Source organism: Dipodomys ordii, unplaced genomic scaffold (genome assembly GCF_000151885.1).
Source record: "Dipodomys ordii isolate 6190 unplaced genomic scaffold, Dord_2.0 Scaffold118, whole genome shotgun sequence".
In the NCBI taxonomy this organism is placed as follows: Eukaryota; Metazoa; Chordata; class Mammalia; order Rodentia; family Heteromyidae; genus Dipodomys; species Dipodomys ordii.
Window position 1 is genome coordinate 448845 of NW_012267334.1, and position 19603 is coordinate 468447.

Here is a 19603-nt window from a genome sequence, read left to right on the forward strand (position 1 = left end):
TTCACAGGATGGTATCATTGACAACACAGTTCCTGTGTGAGGGTTCACAGGATGGTATCATTGATAACAGTTCCTGTGTGAGGGTTCACAGGATGGTATCATTAGTTAAAGTCACAGACATCCCTCCTGTCTGGTCCATGGACTTCTGAAGAGCTGTGGTGCCCTCTTTGGAACAATGGGGCAGGCAGACTTCTCTGATGTTTCTTCTGTGGCATTTGCACTATTGGTATGGGATGTTTTCAAAATACAGATGATTTCTCCCTTGTGGTTTCTTTTTTCTTTTTTGCTTGTGTGTGTGTGTGTTGGTACTGGGGCTTGAACTTGAACTCAGGAGCCGGTACACTGTCCCTGAGCTTTTTTTTCTCTCAAGGTCACACTATAACCACTTGAGCCACAGCTCCACTTCTGGCTTTTTGGCAGTTAATTGGAGATAAGAGTCTCATGGACTTCCCTGCCTTGCCTGGCTTTGACCTAAGGGTCACTGTTAGGATTATAGGTGTGAGCCACTGGCACTTGGCTGATTTTTTTACTTTTTGAGACTGAGTCTTGCTGTGTGGCTCAGGCTGGCCTTCAGTTCTTGGGCTCAAGTGATCCTCCAGCTTCTTTCCAAGTGGCTGGGATTAACTGAATGCAGGCCTAGGGAGCCTCACAGACTCTCAGGGTTTCTGGCTATAACTGTTTGGTGGGCCCACATGGAACTTGGATTCTTGGTCCCATATCAGTTCAGGAGATATCAAGAGACAGACCTCTGTCACCTCACAGTGTCCTCAGCACAGGACAAGCCCAGCCCACCTCTCAGTACAGGTTTCGGAAGAGGGACAAGGTGATGTTCTATGGCTGGAAGATCACGAGGAAGGTAACACCCACGCAGGATGTGGGCTGTGGTCAGGCTCCTGAGCTGGCCTCTAGGGATGGGGACATGGTGTTTGCCAGGCTTCCGAGCCCCTGGTCTCTGCGGCGACTCCTCCTCTGGCCCATGGCCCCTGCCTCTGGGTGCAGGATTTGGGGGCTGTTTGTAAGTCATGCTGAGTGTTACCAGTCTCCCCCAGCCAAGCACCGCTGGCCTGGAGGTCAGTTTGAGGAGGACATGGTGCAGAATGACATCAGGAGGGGTGGACATCTGGCTTGAAGTAGTTGAGCCTGCTTCCACAAGTGCCAGGGCACAAGGTCCCTGGGCTCTCTGAAGTACAGTTGTGTGTGTTAACAAGAAAAGAGGGGCTGGGAGTGTGGCTCAGCAGTAGGCTGCTTGCCTAGCATGCATGAAGCCCTGGGTTCCATTCCCCAATACCACACACACAGAGAGAAAAATCCAGAAGTGGAACAGTGCCCAGGTCTTGAGTTTAAATCCCAGGACTGGCAAAAAACAAACAAACAAACAAACAAACAAGAAAAGAGGACAGATGGCTGCTCTTTTCTATGGACAAGGTGGGGGTTCATAGAGCCTCTATCAGGATTCCTGAGGTTGATCTACAGAAGGAGACTAGTCCTCTGGGGCTCAGGGGGCTGCAATTCACTAATGAGCCCTTCAGTGAAAGCTGTGTGGCCCACTTTTCAGTACCTGTGGTAGTTCTGGAACCTTCAAAACACAGATCCTAGCCTGGCACTGGTAGCTCATGCCTATAACCTAACTACTCAGGAGGCTGAGAGCTGAGGATCACAGTTTGGAGCTAGCCCACTCAGAAAAAGTCTCTGAGAGTCTTGTCTCCAATTAACCACCAGAAAACTGTAAGTGGTGCTGTGAGCACTTGCCTTGAGCAAAAAAGCTCAGGGACAGCGCCCAGGCTCTGAATTTAAGCCTCATAACTGACAAAAACCCCACAAAACCCAAAACCAAAAGAACACAGATCCTGATTTACCTTGCACTGAGGTTCAAGAATTAGGGTTTAATGAGCCCATCTGGTAATGAGCAGGCTGAGTTTGAACTCATTTGCCTACGGCCAGCTGTGTCCTAGAGGGTTCCAGGTTTGCAGAAACAGCAGGTATGGAGCCACAAACTCTGAAGGCTGTCTCCTTTGAGACAAGGAGGCTGGTCCTGTGGGGTGTGGGGCTGTGTGCTGCGCCGTGTCCACACTGGTGTTCCCTGTGGTGTCTCTGTCCTAGTGAGCAAGCAGCCAAGCGGGTGTTGGTACAGTCAACCTCCGGCTGCTACCAGGCAGTGGAAGCCGTGGGCAGGCTGGGGGCGGGGATTTCTGGTCCCCAGGTCAGCAGCTTATCCTCTCCCTTGGCTCCTCAGGTGACCATACTCCCACACTCACTGGCTGGGAATACAGCTGCACCCGGCAGCGCTACAGGAAGAGGACCAAGAAGTATTGGGAGTGGGTACCGTGAGGTAAGGAGATTCTCACACCGCCCAGACCCCCCTCCTCAGACACATGGATTCTCACACTGTCCATACTCTTCCTCCTCAAACATGAAGCTGCCCAGAGCTTTAGAGAACTCAGGGACTGGTTGTAGACCCCTGGGTTTTTGCTCAAGTTGAATGTGTCTCTGTTTCATAGGATCCTCCGTTTCAAGAAGGAGTACCCTACCTTGCAGCCCAAGAGCCCCACCTCCCTATTGGAGGCTGATCTCACAGAGTTTGATGTGAATAATTCTCACTTACCATCAGAAGTATTGTACATGTTGAAAAATGTCCAGTAAGAGAGAAGATGGGCCTGGGAGGCCCCGCAGCCGTGGCCCTGGGTCCTCATGGGGCCTAGGGTGGAGGCCTTCGCAGGCCTCTCGCTGGCTGTCAGTGTCAGGTGGTAGTTGGCAAACCTGTCTCTTTTCTGCCTCAGAGCTGCTGGTCTGTGGTTGAGTGTGGTCAGTGGTAGTGGGATGCTTAGCACCATCATTGTAGTGCAGTGCCTGGCTTCGCCAGTAGAATGGGTGCCTTGCACAGTGAAGATGCTTGTGGGTCAGTGTGGCTTTGTGTCTGCTCCCCTCTCACCTGTTCCATTTTATTATTTCTTTTGTGTGAATGGTGGTGGTTGTCTTTCTTTGTCAGTTGTGGGGCCTGAACTCTGGGCCTGGGCGCTGTCCCTCAGCTCTTCAGCTCAGGGCCAGTGTTCCAGCACTTGAGCCACAGCACCACTTCCGGCCTTTTCTGTTTATGTAGTATTGAGGAATCGAACCCAGGGCTTCATGCATGCTAGGCAAGTGCTCTACCACTGAGCCACATTCCCAGCCCTGAATTTTTTGGGGGGACAGGGTCTTTGTATGTTGCCCAGCTTGAACTCACTATGCTGCCTGGGCTTGCCTGGGGTTCAGATCTTCCTTTCTCAGACTTCTGAAATAATGGGCATATGCTATACTATACTGGCCCAGATATTACCCACCCAGTTTGGCAGATGGATCTTCAGCTTTGGCCATGGCATGGTGGGGAATGAGGCTTGAGTCCTTGCAAGGCTTTTCCTACGGCTTTCTCTTACCCTGTCTTCCCTCGGAGTATGTCCCACAGTGCATTCTGCTTGTTTCAGAGTCCTGGGCCACTTTGAGAAGCCACTCTTCCTGGAACTTTGCAAACACATGGTCTTTTTGCAGCTGCATGAGGAAGAGCATATCTTTCAGCCAGGAGAACCAGATACCAGCATTTATATTGTACAGGATGGATGGCTGGAGGTCTGCATCCAGGATACTGTGAGTCAGGGCTGAGGAACTTCAGAAAGAGACTGAGGCTACTGTGTTTTTACTTATCTACCTGTTATCTTAAAACTTGGAACAGTTTCCATCAAAAAGTTAGTACAGGGCTGGGAAAGTGACTTAGTGGTAGAGTATTTGCCTAGCACGCATGAAGCCCTGGGTTTGCTTCCTGAGTTCCACATAAACAGAAAAAGCTGGGATTGGTGCTGTCGCTCAAGTGATATAGTGCTAGCCTTGAGCAAAAGAAGCTCAGGGACAGTGCCCAGGCCCTGAGTTCAAACTCCAGGGTTGGCCAAAAGAAAAAAAAATGTTAGTACAAGTGGGCTGGGTGCCAGTGGCTCACACCTGCAATCCTAGCTACTCAGGAGGCTGAGATCTGAGGATTGCAGTTCAAAGCCAGCCTGGGCAGAAAAGTCTTGAGACTCTTATCTCCAATAAAGTACTCAGAAAAAGCCAGAAGTGGCTCTGTGGGTCAAGTGGTAGAATGCTAGCCTTGAGCACAGAGAGGCTCTGGGACAGTGCCCAGGCCCTGAATTTAAGTCCCAGGACTGGGGTAGGGAGCAGGGGAGGAAGAAGGGAGAGAGAGTACAACTGGAGCTGGGTACTGGTGGCTCACTCCTAGCTACTCAGGAGACTGGGATCTGAGGATCATGGTTTGAAGCCAGCCCAGGCAGAAAAGTCTTATCTCCACTCAAAAAACAGAAGTGGTACTTTGGCTCAAAGTGGTAGAGACTAGCATTGAGCAAAAGGGCTCAGGGACAGCACTCAGGCCTTGAGTTCAAGCCCCATAACCGACAAAAAAAAAAGTACTGGGCACAGGTAGTTTATGCCTGTAATCCTAGCTACTCAGGAGGCTGAGATCTGAGGATCACGGTTCAAAGCCAGCCCTGGCAGGAAAGTTCGTGAAACTCTTATCTCCAATAAACCACCAGAAAACTGGAAGTGGTGCTGTAGCTCAAGCGGTAGATCACTTGCCTTGAGCTGAAGAGCTGAGGGACAGCGCCCAAGCCCAGAGTTCAAGCGCCACAACCGACAAAAACAAAAAACAAAACAAAAAAACAGTACAGCTGGACTCCTGTGACTCACACCTATAATCCTAACTACTCAGAAGGCCAAGAAAGGCCTTGAAACAACAATAACAACTTCTTCTTCTTCTTCTCCTTCTCCTTCTCCTTCCTCTTCCTCTTCCCCTTCCCCTTCCCCTTCCCCTTCCCCTTCCCCTTCCCCTTCCCCTTCCCCTTCCCCTTCCCCTTCCCCATCCCCTTCCCCTTCCCCTTCCCTATCCCCTTCCCCTTCCCCTTCTCCTTCTCCTTCTCCTTCTTCTGCTTCTTCTCTTATTTATTTTGCTAGTCCTGGGTCTTGAACTCAGGGCCTGTGCCCTGTCCCTGAGTCTTTCGGTGTTCAAGGCTAGTTCTTAAGCCACAGAGCCACTTCTGGCTTTTTCTGAGTAGTTTATTAGAGATAAGAGTCTTGGGCTGGGAAGGTGGCTCAGTGGTAGAGTGCTTGCCTTGCATGCCTGAGCTGGAAGTGATGCTGTGGCTCAAGTGGTAGAGCGCTAGCCTTGATCTGAAGAGCTGAGGGACAGGGCCCAGGCCCAGAGTTCAGGCCCCATGACCAGACCCAAACAAAAACAAGAATCTCATGAACTTTCCTTCTTGGGCTGGCTTTGAACCGTGATCCTCAGATCTCAGCCTCCTAAGTAGTTGGAATTACAGGCTTGAGCACCTGGCTCTGTGAGACTTTTATCTCCAATTAACTACCAAAATACCAGAAATGATGCTGTGGCTCAAAATGAGCACAAAAGCTCAGGGACAATGCCCAGGCCCTCCCCCCCAAAAAAAAAAAGTTAGTGCAGAATTTTAGATCCTTAGGGAAAAAGACACACTCTCATCCTCTCATTTAAGCACAGTTGCTACTTTGATTATGGTACATTATCATTTACTGTTATGCACACGTGTACCTATTATTTAAGTGGCTTGGTAGCAATACTTACATTTTGTTGTTGTTTTTGGTTGATCATGGGGTTTGAACTCTGGGTCTGGGCACTGTCTCTAAAGTCTTTCACTCAAGGCTAGTGCTCTACCACTTTGAGCCACAGCACCACTTCAATTTTTCTAACTTTCCTACCCGGGCTGGCTTCAAATCATGATCCTCAGATCTCAGCCTCTTAAGTAGCAAGGATTACAGGCCTGAGCTACTAGATCTTGTTTCTTGCTTGTATTAAGTTATATACTTTGGGTTTCAACTTCAGGGATATGACTGCTGAGTTCAAACCTCGCAGGCTCTTCTTGGTGTTGTGTTGCTCTCTGCAACAGTGGTATCAGTTTATTTGACTGGTGGTGTGTGACCTAGGCCTCCTACCTTATATTAGTATTTAGAGCAGATATTTAATACTTGTGTCATAGTCTCCCCAGACACTGAAGCCTCAGAAGTTCCTGCATGCCCTAATCTTATGAGTGGGCAGTGTACACAACTAATTCCAGCATTATCTTTCCAGGTTTCTAGACCCAAGGTGTTATCTGGGGTGGAATTGTTGATTCTCATGTTGGTAGCTTAGTCTGTGGCTATGCTTGATAGAACAGAAAAAGGACTTTTCACTGGGTGCTTGCAGGTGGCTCACACCTGTAATCCTAGTTATTCGGAGGCTGAGATCTGAGCATTGCAGTTTGAAGCCAGGCTGAGCAAGAAAGTCTGTGAGACTCTTTTCTCCAACTAACCACCAAAAGGGAAAAAAGAAGCTGGAAGTGGAGCTGTGGCTCAAGTGGTGGAACACTAGCCAAAAATTCAGGGACAGCACCACACACATACACACACACACACACACACACACACACACACACACACACACACACACACACGAAAGGCCGTTAATTCATCTGGTCTGGAAAGGTCAGAGCAAGTAGCTTCTAAAGTCACATGGCCACTCTTCTGGTAAGAGAGACTCCTGACTCTTGGTTCAAGGAAAGAAACCAACCAAAGGAGCCGGAGTTGCTTCTCTCTGGCCTTTGAATTGAGTAGGAGTGGCTCATGGATGGTGATGAGTCCCAGACAGGTTCAAAATGAATTTTCCTGGTTTGAGCTGAGATGAAGTTTCTACGGTAAATCACCAAAATTTGTTGTTTTCTTTTTTATTTTGCCTAGTGAAAAGTTATGTTAAAATTCTGTAATTTTTGGGCTGGGAAGGTGGCTCAGTGGTAGAGCGCTTGCCTTGCATGCATGAGGCCCTGGGTTTGATTCCTCAGCACCACATAAGCAAAAAGAAAAAAGCCGGAAGTGGCGCTGTGGCTCAAGTGGTAGAGGGCTAGCGCCCAGGCCCAGAGTTCAGGCCCCACGACCGGACCCAAAAAAAAAAATTCTGTAATTTTTATCTGGTGCCAGTGGCTCATGTCTATCATCCTCGCCATCAGGAAACAGGTCTGAGGACCATGGAAGCCAACCCCAGGCAGGAAAGTATGTGAGACTCTTATCCCCAATACACTACAGCAATTTAGTTGTGGCTCAAGTGGTGGAGCGCTAGCCTTGAACACAAAAGCTCAGGGACAGCACCCAGACAGAGTTCAAGCTCCAGGACTGACAAAAACATCTGCAGTTTTTACTGACAGTAACTAATTTCGTCCTCAGTTTTTGGAGTCCAGCAAACCAATGTAGATCTTATAAACGTTTGCTTGAAGGATGATAGACTTGAGGTGTTGTGACTGTGGCTGTCTTGGGTAGGGCTGCTCTTTCCTTTCCCTTCTCTTCCTCCCTTTCTCCCTCTCCCCACAGGTAGGGGTTATCATTTCTCTTGGCTTCCTAATTTTTTCCCATTCTCTTCTTTCAGCTATTGCATCTTTAATTCTGATTTAGCTAGTCCCCTGACTTGCATTTCACCTGAGCTGTGCCCTCTACTGATGGAGGAGAGGGCTGTGTTCAGCCGTACCAGGGGATGGCTGGGGAACACCAGCCTGGTAGATAGATGTCTCTCCTGGACTGATGGCTGATTGCTTTACACAGGACGGCACTGAGCTGGTAGTCAAGGAGGTCCTGGCAGGTGGCAACGTCCACAGCTCCTCAGCATGCTGGACACATCACTGTGAGTACCCAGGCCTGCAGCAGCCCCTGGCTGCTCCTTGGTCAGCCCCAGTGGCCTTGTTTTCTCTGTCTTGCTTGAACAGCTTATCTCTAAAATTAAAGTCAAGTTCTCCGCAGTGCCTTGAGGGTCTGGCACTCACCTTGACTGCAGTGGCCAAGCCAGCATCCATGGGAACAGTTTCAACAATGTATCTTAAGCAGCCAGACATCTGGATAGTCCAGGCTGAGCTCAAATTTGTAACCCCTCTGCCCAAGTGCTGCTTTTGGCTTTTACTTTGACTTTTCTAGGCTGTATTACAATGTCTCTGGGATAATTAGACAATAGAATGTCATGAGGCAGACTGGACCCCAAATCCAGAGGCTTTGTGTAGAATCTTGTATGGAGCCTGGAAGAGAGGAACACCGTCATCCACCTCTGTGGTTCTGGGTTCACGACATTTTCTTTTATTTTTGTCAAAAACTAGGATGACAGGCATAAGTCACCAGCACCCAACTTAAACTTCATTTTCTGAGACTCCCATTGGATCTTTTTTTTTTTTTTTTTTTGCCAGTCCTGGGGCTTGAACGCAGGGCCTGAGCACTGTCCCTGAGCTTCTTTTGCTCAAGGCTAGTGCTTTACCACTTGAGCCACAGTGCCACTTCTGCCTTTTTCTTTTTATGTGGTACTGAGGAATCGAATTCAGGGCTCATGCATGCTAGGCAAGCATTCTACCAGTAAGCCACGTTTCCAGCAGGTTTTTTTTTTTTTTTTGGTTCTGGGTATTGAACCCAGGATGTGGCACTTGATAGGCAAATGCTTTACCACTAACCACATCCTATCCTTGTCCTCCTTACTTCATGGATGAAGTAAGATGAATTTTTCTGTTCCTCCCTAACATGTCTCCAGCCCTTCTGAATTTCTCTTCTCTGTGGATTTTGGGTCTTTTCTTTCAGATCAGGGGCTCTCCTGTCCCCAGAGATCCGTTTGTGTGCAAGTGGAGCTGTGTGCAGCTGCATCTCGCGGTGCCGTGCAGCGCCAGCAGCCAGGCACGGGGGCTTTTACTGTGTAATCCCACACACATGAGTTCAAATCCAAGCTGCTCCCACATGCTGGAAGAACAGAGGCCAGCCTACCTTACCTCTAAGAGGCCTAGTGGTGAATATTTTGGCTTTATGAGCCACACAGTTCATTGGCAATATACAAATGACTGTGGCTGTGTACCAGTAAGACTGTTTACAAAAACAGGTGATGTGAGGGTTGACTGTGGCCCTCCTGCTTGCTCTGCAGTCAAGGTTGGTGGCTGTTTGGGGAGTCACAAGACAGTTGCTGGAAATGACTCGATGTGTAGTTATTTCAGTTAGTTATAAAGAGAAAAAACTTAAAAGTTGGGCACAAGCCTCCCGTGGATGGTCAGGGTTGCCAGCTCGGGACCTCTTCAGAAGACAGGACAAGAAGCTGGCTTCCTTCTTAGGGTTGGAGGTCTGTGTAGGCGAACTGGCTAATAGCCTGCAAGGGTGGCCTTGGCCTGGAACAGGGAAAGGGTCTGACAGTGCCCTTATTTAGAATGGATGTTCTAGTGTTCAGACATGCCTGCTTTATCTTCCGTGGAGGTGAGCCTGGAGTTGCTGGCCTAGGGAAGAGGGTCTTTACTAGCCTGCTGAAGTTGAGGTGTAGATCTAGCGGTTGGCCTGTGTTAGCATTATCAAAAATTGATTTTTGGACTAGGAATATGGCTCAGTGGTAGAGCGCTTGTCTAGCATGCATGAAGTCCTGGGTTCGATTCCTCAGTACCACATAAGCAGAAAAAGCTGGAAGTGGTGCTGTGGCTCAAGCAGTACAGTGCTAGCCTTGAGCAAAAGAAGCTCAAGGACAGTGCCCAGGCCCTGAGTTCAAGCGCCACAACTGAGAAAACACAAACTTGTTCCATGGAGGAATATAGGTTTTTAGATAGATAGGGAAGAGAGAGAGAGAAAAAAAAAACATGTGGGCAACATGAACACTGGAGTTTGGTTTGAATTCAGGGCTTTGAGCTCTCATTGAGCTGTTTTTTACTCAAGGTTGGCACTTTACTGCTTGAGCCATGACTCCAGTTCTGGCTTTTTTGCTGGGTTAATGGGAGGTAAGAATCTTGAAGAACTTATTGCCTAGGCTGGCTTCAAGCCATGATCTTCAGATCTCAAGTCTCCTGAGCGGCTGGCATTACAAGTGTAAGCCACCAGTATCAGTTAGTAAATGAAAGGCAGGAGTTTGGGGCTTTCCGGTGTTTCCCACCTGCTCAGTGCCAGTTCTTGTTGAGTAAGGCTCCCTCCCTCCCTGGGTCTGGAGGTGAAGAGTATGGTGTTCCAGCACAAGTGCGAATCTTGAATTCTGGGGAAAGGAGAACAATGGGAGGACAAGGTAGACATTAGTCAGTGAGCCAAGCAAGCTGGTAAGATGATTGTTATTAGGCTGCAGGCATTGTGTAGGTGTCTTTTCCTGTTACTTTAGCTGTTTGAGGTACTGGCTTCCACTTTCTGAGCCCCTGGTAGGCCCTACTCCAAGGATCTTCTTTCTCTGTCTTGGTTATCTGTTCTCTACTTTTTCTGTCTTGGCTTTCTGCCCTCCCTCCCTGCCTCCCTGCCTCCCTCTTCCTTTCCTTCTCTCTCTCTCTTTCTTATTTGTCTTAGTTTTCTGTTCTCTATTGTTCTGTCTTTTTTTCTGGGGGGGGGCATCAGTCGTGGGCTTGAACTCTGGACTTGTCCCTGCACTCTTCAGCTCAAGGCGAGTGCTCTACCGCTTGAGCCACAGCACCACTTCCAGTTTTCTAGTGGTTTATTGGAGTCTCATGGACTTGCCTGCGGGGGCTGGCTTTGAATCGCAATCCTCAGATCTCGGCCTCCTGAGTAGCTAGGATTACAGGTGTGAGCCACCGGCGCCCGGCTGCTACAGTTCTGTCTTGGCTTTCTGCTCTCTACTTTCTTTGCTCTCTACTTTTTCTGTCTTGTTTATCTGTTTTCTATGTCTTGGTTATGTTTTCTTTTTTTCTTTCTTTCTTTTTTTTGGGGGGGGTCCAGTCGTGGGGCCTGAACTCTGGGCCTGGGCGCTGTCCCTCAGCTCTTCAGCTCAAGGCTAGCACTCTACCACTTGAGCCACAGCGCCACTTCCAGCTTTTTTCTTTTTGCTTATGTGGTGCTGAGGAATCGAACCCAGGGCCTCATGCATGCAAGGCAAGCGCTCTACCACTGAGCCACCTTCCCAGCCCTTGGTTATGTTTTCTATTTTCTTTGCCTTGGTTATGTTTTCTATTTGCTCTGTCTTGGTTATCTGTTTTCTCTAACTTGGTTTTCTGTTTTCTCTGTCTTGGTTTTCTGCCCTTGTTGGAGGACCCTGTGGGCCATGACTGTCCCTTTTTTTTTTTTGTCAGTTGTGGGGCTTGTACTCTGGACCTGGGTGCTATCCCTGAGCTCTTCAGCTCAAGACAGGTGCTCTACCACTTGAGCCATAGCGCCACTTCCAGCTTTTTCTGTTTATGTGGTGCTGAGGAATCGAACCCAGGGCCTCATGCATGCAAGGCAAGCGCTCTACCACTGAGCCACCTTCCCAGTCCTGGCTCTGGATCTAAATTCTCAGATCTCAGGTTCTTGAGTAGCTAGGATTATTGGTGTAGTCACCAGCACCTGTCTCTTCATTCGGCGCTGACATTCTTTCTGCTCCCTCTTCTGGATTGTTCCCTCAGCCTCAGAGGGAATGTTACATGGTTATCTCCTTCTGCCAAGAGCAAAGCCCTGTCTGCTGTTCCCCAGCTGTGTTACAGAACACAATGTGGTGACACATGCCAAATAAGAGCTCCTCACCTGCTAGGTGCTATGGTGCCTGTCTGTGGTCTCACAGCTTGGAGACAGAAGCAGGAGGAGCACAAGTCTGAGACTAGCCTAGGCAAAATGAGTAGTGAGACTGTATCTCCAACGTGACAAAAGCCAGGTACTCCGGTCTTGAGTATTGGGTGTCTGAGGCATACAATTGTTTAAACTGCCCCAGAACACCTTAGTTTGCCTACAGGCCTTTTGTCCTAATTCCCTGTGGCCTCCCTTTTTTATCAGGTTATACGGGGGAGTTACTGTAGTTGGGAGTTACTGTAGTTAGGAGTTGCAGGACTAGTCTCCCTACATTAGAACGGGAGAGACAGCCCAGAGCTGAGGCCCAGAGGTCATGTGTGCCTGTATCACTGCTATGGTGAGAAATGTAAAATAGGTAGAGCATACCCGTAGGAAACAGGACCCTGTCTCAAAAATAGCCAATAATCAAAGGGCTGGCAGTCTAGTTCAGCTTTACAGTGCCTGCCTAGCAAGCCGGGAGGCCTTAATTCAACAATCCCACCATGGAGTTGAAGGGCCTTGGGGAAGGGATTACATTAGATCAGGTAGTTGGGATGGAAGTCCCCTGGACTGATTATTGATGGCTTTAAGGAGAGGGAAGGAGATTGCAAAAGCAGATACACATGCCTTGATGTGATACAAATGGGGGAACTTCACTACAGCCCCCCAAAATGTGAGTGAAGCATACTTGTTTTTAAAAAAATAAAGCTACCTGTCTAGCTGGGTGCTGGTGGCTCATGCCTATAATCCTAGCTACTCATGAGGCTGAGATCTGAGGATCACGGTTCAAAGCCACCTTGGGCAGGAAAGTCCGTGAGACTCTTATCTCTAATAAACCACCAGAAAACCGGAAGTGGTGCTGTGGCTCAAGTGATAAGAGTGCTCGCCTTGAGCTGAAGAGCACAGTTCAGTGTCCAGGCCCAGAGTTCAAGCTCCACAACTGACCAAAAATCAAAACAAAACAAAACTACCTGCCTCACGTACATTCTTACTGAAAATGAAAAGCTGACTAGTAGATCCATCTGCAAAAACACACCTGAATCCATACCTTGCCTTAACCTAGATGGGTATAAAAGTTTTAAAGAAAATATTGGAGGGGATGAGAAGGTGGTTCAGTGGTAGAGCGCTTGCCTTGTATGCATGAGGCCCTGGGTTCGATTCCTCAGCACCACATAAGCAAAAAGAAAAAAAAAGCTGGAACTGGCGCTGTGGCTCAAGTGGCAGAGTGCTAGCCTTGAGCTGAAGAGCTGAGGGACAGTGCCCAGGCCCAGAGTTCAGGCCCCACGACCGGACCCAAAAAAAAAAAAATTGGAGAAAAATCTGCTACTTTGTTTTACGTGTTATGCAAAGATTTATAGAAATGGCACAAAGTATGATTTGTGAAAGAAAATAATAAAACTAATTCACTGAAGTTAATAATAACCAGAATGAAAAGTCCATGAGCAAGAAGAAGGAGGGGTCCAGGCCCCCCTGAGCTCCCAGCTGCCTCACTCCCTACCCCCAGACCCTCTGCTACGGGATGGCAGAGCTGCCGTGCGCACTCTCTGAGGCAAATATGGTTCCTCTAATGAACCTCATAATAGTCTTCCTCCTGTGCCTGTCTGCCTCCGCGTGGGCTCCTCGCATGGATGTGACAGATCCTTTCATTCTTAAATTTCAAGAGCTCTCTGTATTCTTTGGATACACATTCTTTATAAAATACGTGTTTTACAAATATTTTCTTCTTGCCCATGGACTTACTTTTCATTCTGGTTGTTTTTATTTTTATTATTTTTTTTTGATCTATACATCTATTGTGAGGCATCTGGGCTGTTTGAGGTTTTTTTTTTAAGTCTGCCTTACATGCACTTTTGGCAAGGGGCTACTGACAGCTTTGACAGAGACCAAGGTGGAGAACTGGAGTGGCTAGCCAGGCTTGTGGGTCTCAACAACAGGTTAGAGCAGGTGTGATGGGTTAGGTCTGATGGGGCTCAGCCCTGCTTTTGTTGTGGATTGCTGCAATGATTGAGAATGTCTGTGGTTTGCATCCAAATCACCACTGTCCACAGCATGCCTGGGAATTGCATTGGCCATTCGAGTAGGACCAGGTGGAATCGCGAGGAGCCCTTAGACAACTCCCAGGAGCACTGCAGGTTCTTGGCATGAGACCGATCAGTGTTGTTACTTCTGCTAGTACTACGACTTGAACTCGGCTTCTCACTTGTTTTCTTTTTTGTTTTTGTTTTTTTTTTCACTCACAGCTGACACTCCACTTGAGTTATGCCTCCAGTTCTGGCTTTTTCTGGTTAATTGGAGATGAGTCGTTTAGATTTATGTGCCTGGGCCGGCTTTGAACTGCAATTCTCAGGTCTCAGTCAGCTGAGTAGCTAGGATTATAGGTGTGAGCCACTGGCTTCTGACTTGACCAAACCTTTTTTTTTTTTTTATTTGGTTGGTCATGGGGCTTGAACTCTGGGCCTGGGCACTGTCCCTCAGCTCTTCAGCTCAAGGCGAGCGCTCTACCACTTGAGCTACAGCGCCACTCCCGGTTTTCTGGTGGTTAATTGGAGATAAGAGTCTCACGGTCTCTCCTGCCAAGGCTGGCTTTGAACCCCAATCCTCAGACCTCAGCCTCCTGAGTAGCTAGGGTGACAGGCATGAGCCACCGGCGCCCACCTGTCCTGGCATCTTTCAGATCATCATGGTGCAGCTGCAGAGGGTGACCTTCCTGGCTCTGTGCACCTACCTGGGCCTGACCATGTTGCTCCCCAATTCTGTGAATACAGAGCCACCACCCAGCCCGCGGCTGCCCTCCTCAGGACCTGTGCTGGGCGGACAGCCACAGCCATGGCACGCTTGGTTGTGAGCTGTCAGGCAGGACTCTGGGGAGGCGATGGTGGGCATCGGGGAGTGTCCTGCTTAACCAGCTGCCCTCTGATGTGCTGGAGGACCCTGGGAGTCAGGATTTGGACACGTTTATCTTGCCTTATGGTTGTCCAGTGGGTGTATTGTGCCGGAGAGGTTGGTGCTCTGGAAGAGCATGGTGCCCAAGACTCCCCTCACCCTGCCCCGAACAGAACCTCGCCCCCTACCCCTACCCCAAACAGAGCCTCCCCCTACCCCAAACAGAGCCTCCCCGTCCCCCTGCCACGAGCAGAGCCTCGCCCCCTCCCCCTGTCCTGAAGAGAGCACTGCCCCCTCACCCCTACCCTGAACAGAGCACCGCCCCCCTCACCCCTGTCCTGAACAGAGCACCGCCCCCCTCACCCCTGCCCTGAATACAGCCTCGCCCCCTCACCCTGTCCTGAACAGAGCCTCGCCCCTCACCCCTACCCTGAACAGAGCCTCGCCCCTCACCCCTACCCTGAACAGAGCACCGCCCCCCTCACCCTGTCCTGAACAGAGCCTCGCCCCCTCACCCTGTCCTGAACAGAGCCTCGCCCCCTCACCCCTGCCCTGAACAGAGCACCCCTTCCTCACCCCTGGAGCAGGGACTTCCCCTTAAACTGTTGGACAGCAAGAGGGAGCAGTCCGTTCAGGAAAGCCCTGAAAGGGAAGGCTAAGAGGGGGTGCAGGGCTGGAGTGATTTGAGCAGGACCAGTCCGCGGCCAGGGTTTGCTTGTCATTCCATGGCACATGCCCATGGTGAGGTGGACTAAGGTGGGGTTTGCCGTGCACAGGGCATTTTGGAGGACCATCCGCTGGCCATGTGCTGCTGTGTGCATCCTGCTCCTAGATGTGTCTGCTTGAGCTAGAGCCACACCCGGTGCTCTGTGGGTCCTGCGCTGACTCACGCTCGTGGGGGGAGATGTCCAGCCACCTCTAGGCCTCTACTGAAGAGCAGCTCCTCCCCTCTGCCTTCAGTCCACGGGGAGATCAAAGATGAGCTGGGGCAGCCCCATGCTGGTGACCTTGACCCTTCACTGTCACAAGGTAAGGGGCCCCATCGCAGTCCGGCTGATGTTATGATGGGCTCTGTATGTCCGAGCTGCCATCTTCCTGTACAGCTCGGGGAGGTAGATCCCCTGAACTCGGTGCAGCTAACAGGTGGATGAGAGAGAGCCCACAGGCCCTGAGGAGCCTTAGCTTGAGCTCCACCTTGGGTTGAGTGGGTATCTTTGCACCTCTGTGAAGCCCACTCTACCAGCCCTGTGCTTGGTGCCCTCCGTGCTGGGGTCTTGTGTCCACCTATGACTGGCCACCACTGCTGCACCCTTCCACAGAGGCAGGTTCCCCTCCCCTGGTCTTTCCCCTCCAAACTAAGCTGTTCACATACATTTAGCCCTTTCTCATTTGCAGCCTAATGCTGAGAGGTCCCTGTGTTCTGCTTTCCATCCTTCTTGCCCTGGTCTCCCCTATGTTCAGCTTTTGGATCTCAATTGCAGCCTCAACCGGGCCCTTTGGGCCATTGCTATGTCATCATCAGCCAGCAGGCAATGCTCCTTAACTTTTTCCTTCCTTTCTTATCCCTGCTGAACCCCCGCTTGCCAGTGGCCAACATGGAACATGTGGGTGCCCAGCCCCTATTTGTGCTGCTGGCCCGAAGGCAGCCATGTGTGTAGCTCCAGGGATCCCTGCAGCGACTCTGGCAGTGCATCCATGCTGCCCAGCCTGCTCACTGACATCACCTCGAAGCTTCATAACCCGATTCACCTGAAGGTAACCAGATTTCCTTTTCCAAAATTGTCTGATGATATATATATATATGTATATTGTTAGTCCTGGTCTTGAACTTTGGACCTTGGTACGCTCCCTGAGCTTCTTTTGCCCAAGGCTATCACTCTACCACTTGAGCCACAGCACCACTTCTGGCTTTTTCTGAGTAGTTTATTGGAGACAAGAGTCTCACAGACTGTCCTGCCTGGCCTGCTTTGAACTGGTTGCTTAAGTAACTAGGATTATAGGCATGAGCCACTGGCACCGGGCTTGGTTTCTTTTCTTTTTATTATTTTTTATGACAGCCTGGGACTCTAAGGTCTGGGTCCTGTCCCTTAGCTATTTTGCTCAAGGCTAGCACTGCCATTTGAGTCACAACTCCAATTCTGGCTTTTTGGTGGTTAATTGGAAATAAGAATTTCAAGGACTTTCCTACCCAGACTGGCTTCAAACCAAGATTCTCAGATCTCAGTTTCCTGAGTAGCTAGTCATGCAGGTTTGAGTCCCTGGCCTGGCTTTACTTTTTGTGCTGTAGTAGAGATCCCTTCTCAGTCTTCTTGTTAGTTTTATTTTCAGTAGGCTCACTCCAGGTCAGGCTGGCCAGGAACTCATTATATTGCCTAAGTGAGTCTTTTTTTTAAATTAAATTAAATTAAATTTTATTTTATTTTTTTATTGTGAAAATACTGTACAGAGGGGTTACAATTACATGGGCAAGGTAATGAGTGCATTTCTTACCAAGCATTGTAGCCTCCTCCTTTGTTTCTTTCTTTCTTTCTTTTTTTGGTGGGCTGTGGGGCTTGAACTCTGGGCCTGGGCACTGTCCCTCAGCTCTTCAGCTCAAGGCGAGCGCTCTACCACTTGAGCTACAGCGCCACTTCTGGTTTTCTGGTGGTTTATTGGAGATAGGAGTCTCACGGTCTCTCCTGCCCGGGCTGGCTTTGAACCATGATCCTCAGATCTCAGCCTCCAGAGTAGCTAGGATTACAGGCGTGAGCCACCAGTGCCTGGCTCCTCCTTTGTTTCTAAGTGAGTCTTAAACACGTTTGTCCTGCCTCGGCACCCAGTGCAGGTATGTGCCATGGTTTCCTCCTTGGTCTTAATTGTTGCAAACACTCTTCTCCATCAGTCAGAAAACTAGCTTTAGAGCCGTCACGCGTCAGGAGCCCTCAGTCTTCCTCTATTGAAAACCAGCCACCGGCACCTTGTGGTTTGTGTTTTGTATTTAATCATCCTTTGCTATTCCTGGTGCATAAATGTATTCTTCTGGATTTATTTTTATTATCTTCCACATCAGAGTCTTTCATTCACACTTATGTTTTGTGAACCATGTGTGAGAAGTAGAAGTCAGCTTAATGTATGTGATGATAACTTACCCAGTAACAAAATAGTTGCTGCCTTTTATTTAGCCAGTCCTGGGGCTTGAACTCAGGGCCTGGGCTCTGTCCCTGAGCTTCTTTTGCTCAAGGCTAGCGCTCCACCACTTGAGCCACAGCACCACTTCCAGCCTTTTCTGTGTATGTGGTACTGAGGAATCGAACCCAGGCCTTCGTGCGAGCTAGGTGAGCACTCTACCACTTTCTCAGCCCAGTTGCTGCCTTTTGGTAGAGTGCCATCTTCTTTTAGTTTTCAAGCTTCTGAACCTGCATGGATTTTTAAAAAAGTAATAGCTTTTTTGAGATGTAGTTTATATATTATAGAATTTACCCTTTGAAAGTATACAATCCAATGAGTTTTTTTGTATATTCACAATTATTAAGGAATCACCGCCACCCAAGTCTAGGACATTTTCAAAATAAAGAATCTCACACCACTAGTGTTTATTCCTCTTTCTCCTTTCCAGTTCCTTACAACCATTGATTTTAACATGTTTTCATGAAATACCTTGACTTGGACATTTTATAAATTAGATTACATAGCCTGACCTTTGTCTCACTAAGTTACTCTTTAGTTTGTGGTGGCATTGGGGTTTGAACTCAGGGCCTTGCTCTTCCTAGGAAGGGTTCTACCAACCCTAGCTCTGTTGTTTGTTTTTGTCAGTTGTGGGGCTTGAACTCAGGGCCTGGGCACTGTCCCTGAGCCTCTTTGTGCTCAAGGCTAGCACTCTACCACTTGAGCCATAGTGCTACTTCTGGTTCTTGAGTGGTTAATTGGAGATAACGAGTTCTCACAGGCTTTCCTTTCTGGGCTAGCTTTGAACTACATTCCTCAGATCTCCCTCCTGAGTAGTTAGGATTATAGGTGCGAGCCACCAGTACCCTCACCAGCTGTTGTTTTTTGCTGGTTACTTTGGAGATGGAATCCAACAGATTTTTCTCACCAGGCTGGCCTCAAACTACTATCCTCCAGATCTTCACCTCCTGAGTAGTTAAGATTACAGGCGTGAACCATGGGTGCCCAGCTTTACTATGTCATTTTAATTTTTATTAACTTATTATAGCCATATAGTATTTATATGATATGCATATCACAAATGGCCAGTTTGATGAATTTTCATAAAACTTAGTAGATGAAAAGCAAAGACATCAGCCACTCTGACCACACATACTTGTGCTTCGTGTTCCCACCATTGCTTACCTGCCATCTGATTTCTAGAGTATGGGTCAGCTTTGCCTAGTTTTCTTTGTAGAAAAGGGAGGATGTGGTATGAACTTGTTTGGACCTGACTCCTTTTGTTCCATGCTGTTTCTGTGACACTCATGCACCCTTGATGTGCAGTTCATCTTCACTGTGTCCATTGAGCAAACATACATGTTTCTGTTGGAGCTCTGGTCATGGAGTACTTGTAGTGGTGTGGGTGCGGTTTCCTGACAGTTCTTGGAGCACTTCACTGCTCACATTACACTACCCCCTAAGAAATTCTCACTGCTTCAGACCTGGATGTAGTTATTAACATTAAAATACAATGTTTCCCTCAGTTACGCTAGCACATTTCAGGTGCTCATTGGCCATATGTAGACAGTGGCTGTCTTTAGACAGTGCTAGGGTAGAACCAAGTCAGTCTGTAGGTGCACTGTTTTCCTTTTTTGTGTGGCACTGGTCTTGGGGCTTGAGTGCTTTTCCTGAGCTTTTGTGCTCAAAGCCAGTATTCTACCACTTGAGCCACAGCTCCACTTCTGGCTCTCTTGGTAGTTCATTGGAGATAAGCTTTGAAACTACTACTCAGCCTCCTGAGTAGCTAGAATTATAGCTTTAAGCCACTAGGGCCCAGTAGCTTTTATCTTTAAACATTATAGTTGGACCAACTTTGCATATTCATATGTCTTAAAATAATGTGTACTAAATCAGAGAAGTCTAGCATCTTCAGAATTCTATGGAAGGGGGCTGGGAAGGTGGCTCAGTGGTACAGCGCTTGCCTTGCATGCATGAGGCCCTGGGTTCGATTCCTCAGCACCACATAAGCAAAAAAGAAAAAAAGCCGGAAGTGGCGCTGTGGCTCAAG

General features: G+C 48.7%; 1 protein-coding gene across 1 annotated transcript in view; it reads left to right on the plus strand.

Annotated features, from left to right (window-relative positions):
• Positions 1–175: 175 nt before the first annotated feature.
• Pnpla7 (patatin-like phospholipase domain containing 7) overlaps positions 176–19603 on the plus strand; it is a 59612-nt gene continuing 40184 nt past the window's right edge. The window contains 10 exon segments of the mRNA XM_013029326.1: positions 176–226; positions 728–856; positions 2234–2276; positions 2279–2319; positions 2476–2636; positions 3459–3618; positions 7615–7743; positions 14201–14367; positions 15332–15438; positions 16052–16164. Coding sequence (XP_012884780.1) covers positions 176–226; positions 728–856; positions 2234–2276; positions 2279–2319; positions 2476–2636; positions 3459–3618; positions 7615–7743; positions 14201–14367; positions 15332–15438; positions 16052–16164 — 1101 coding nt within the window.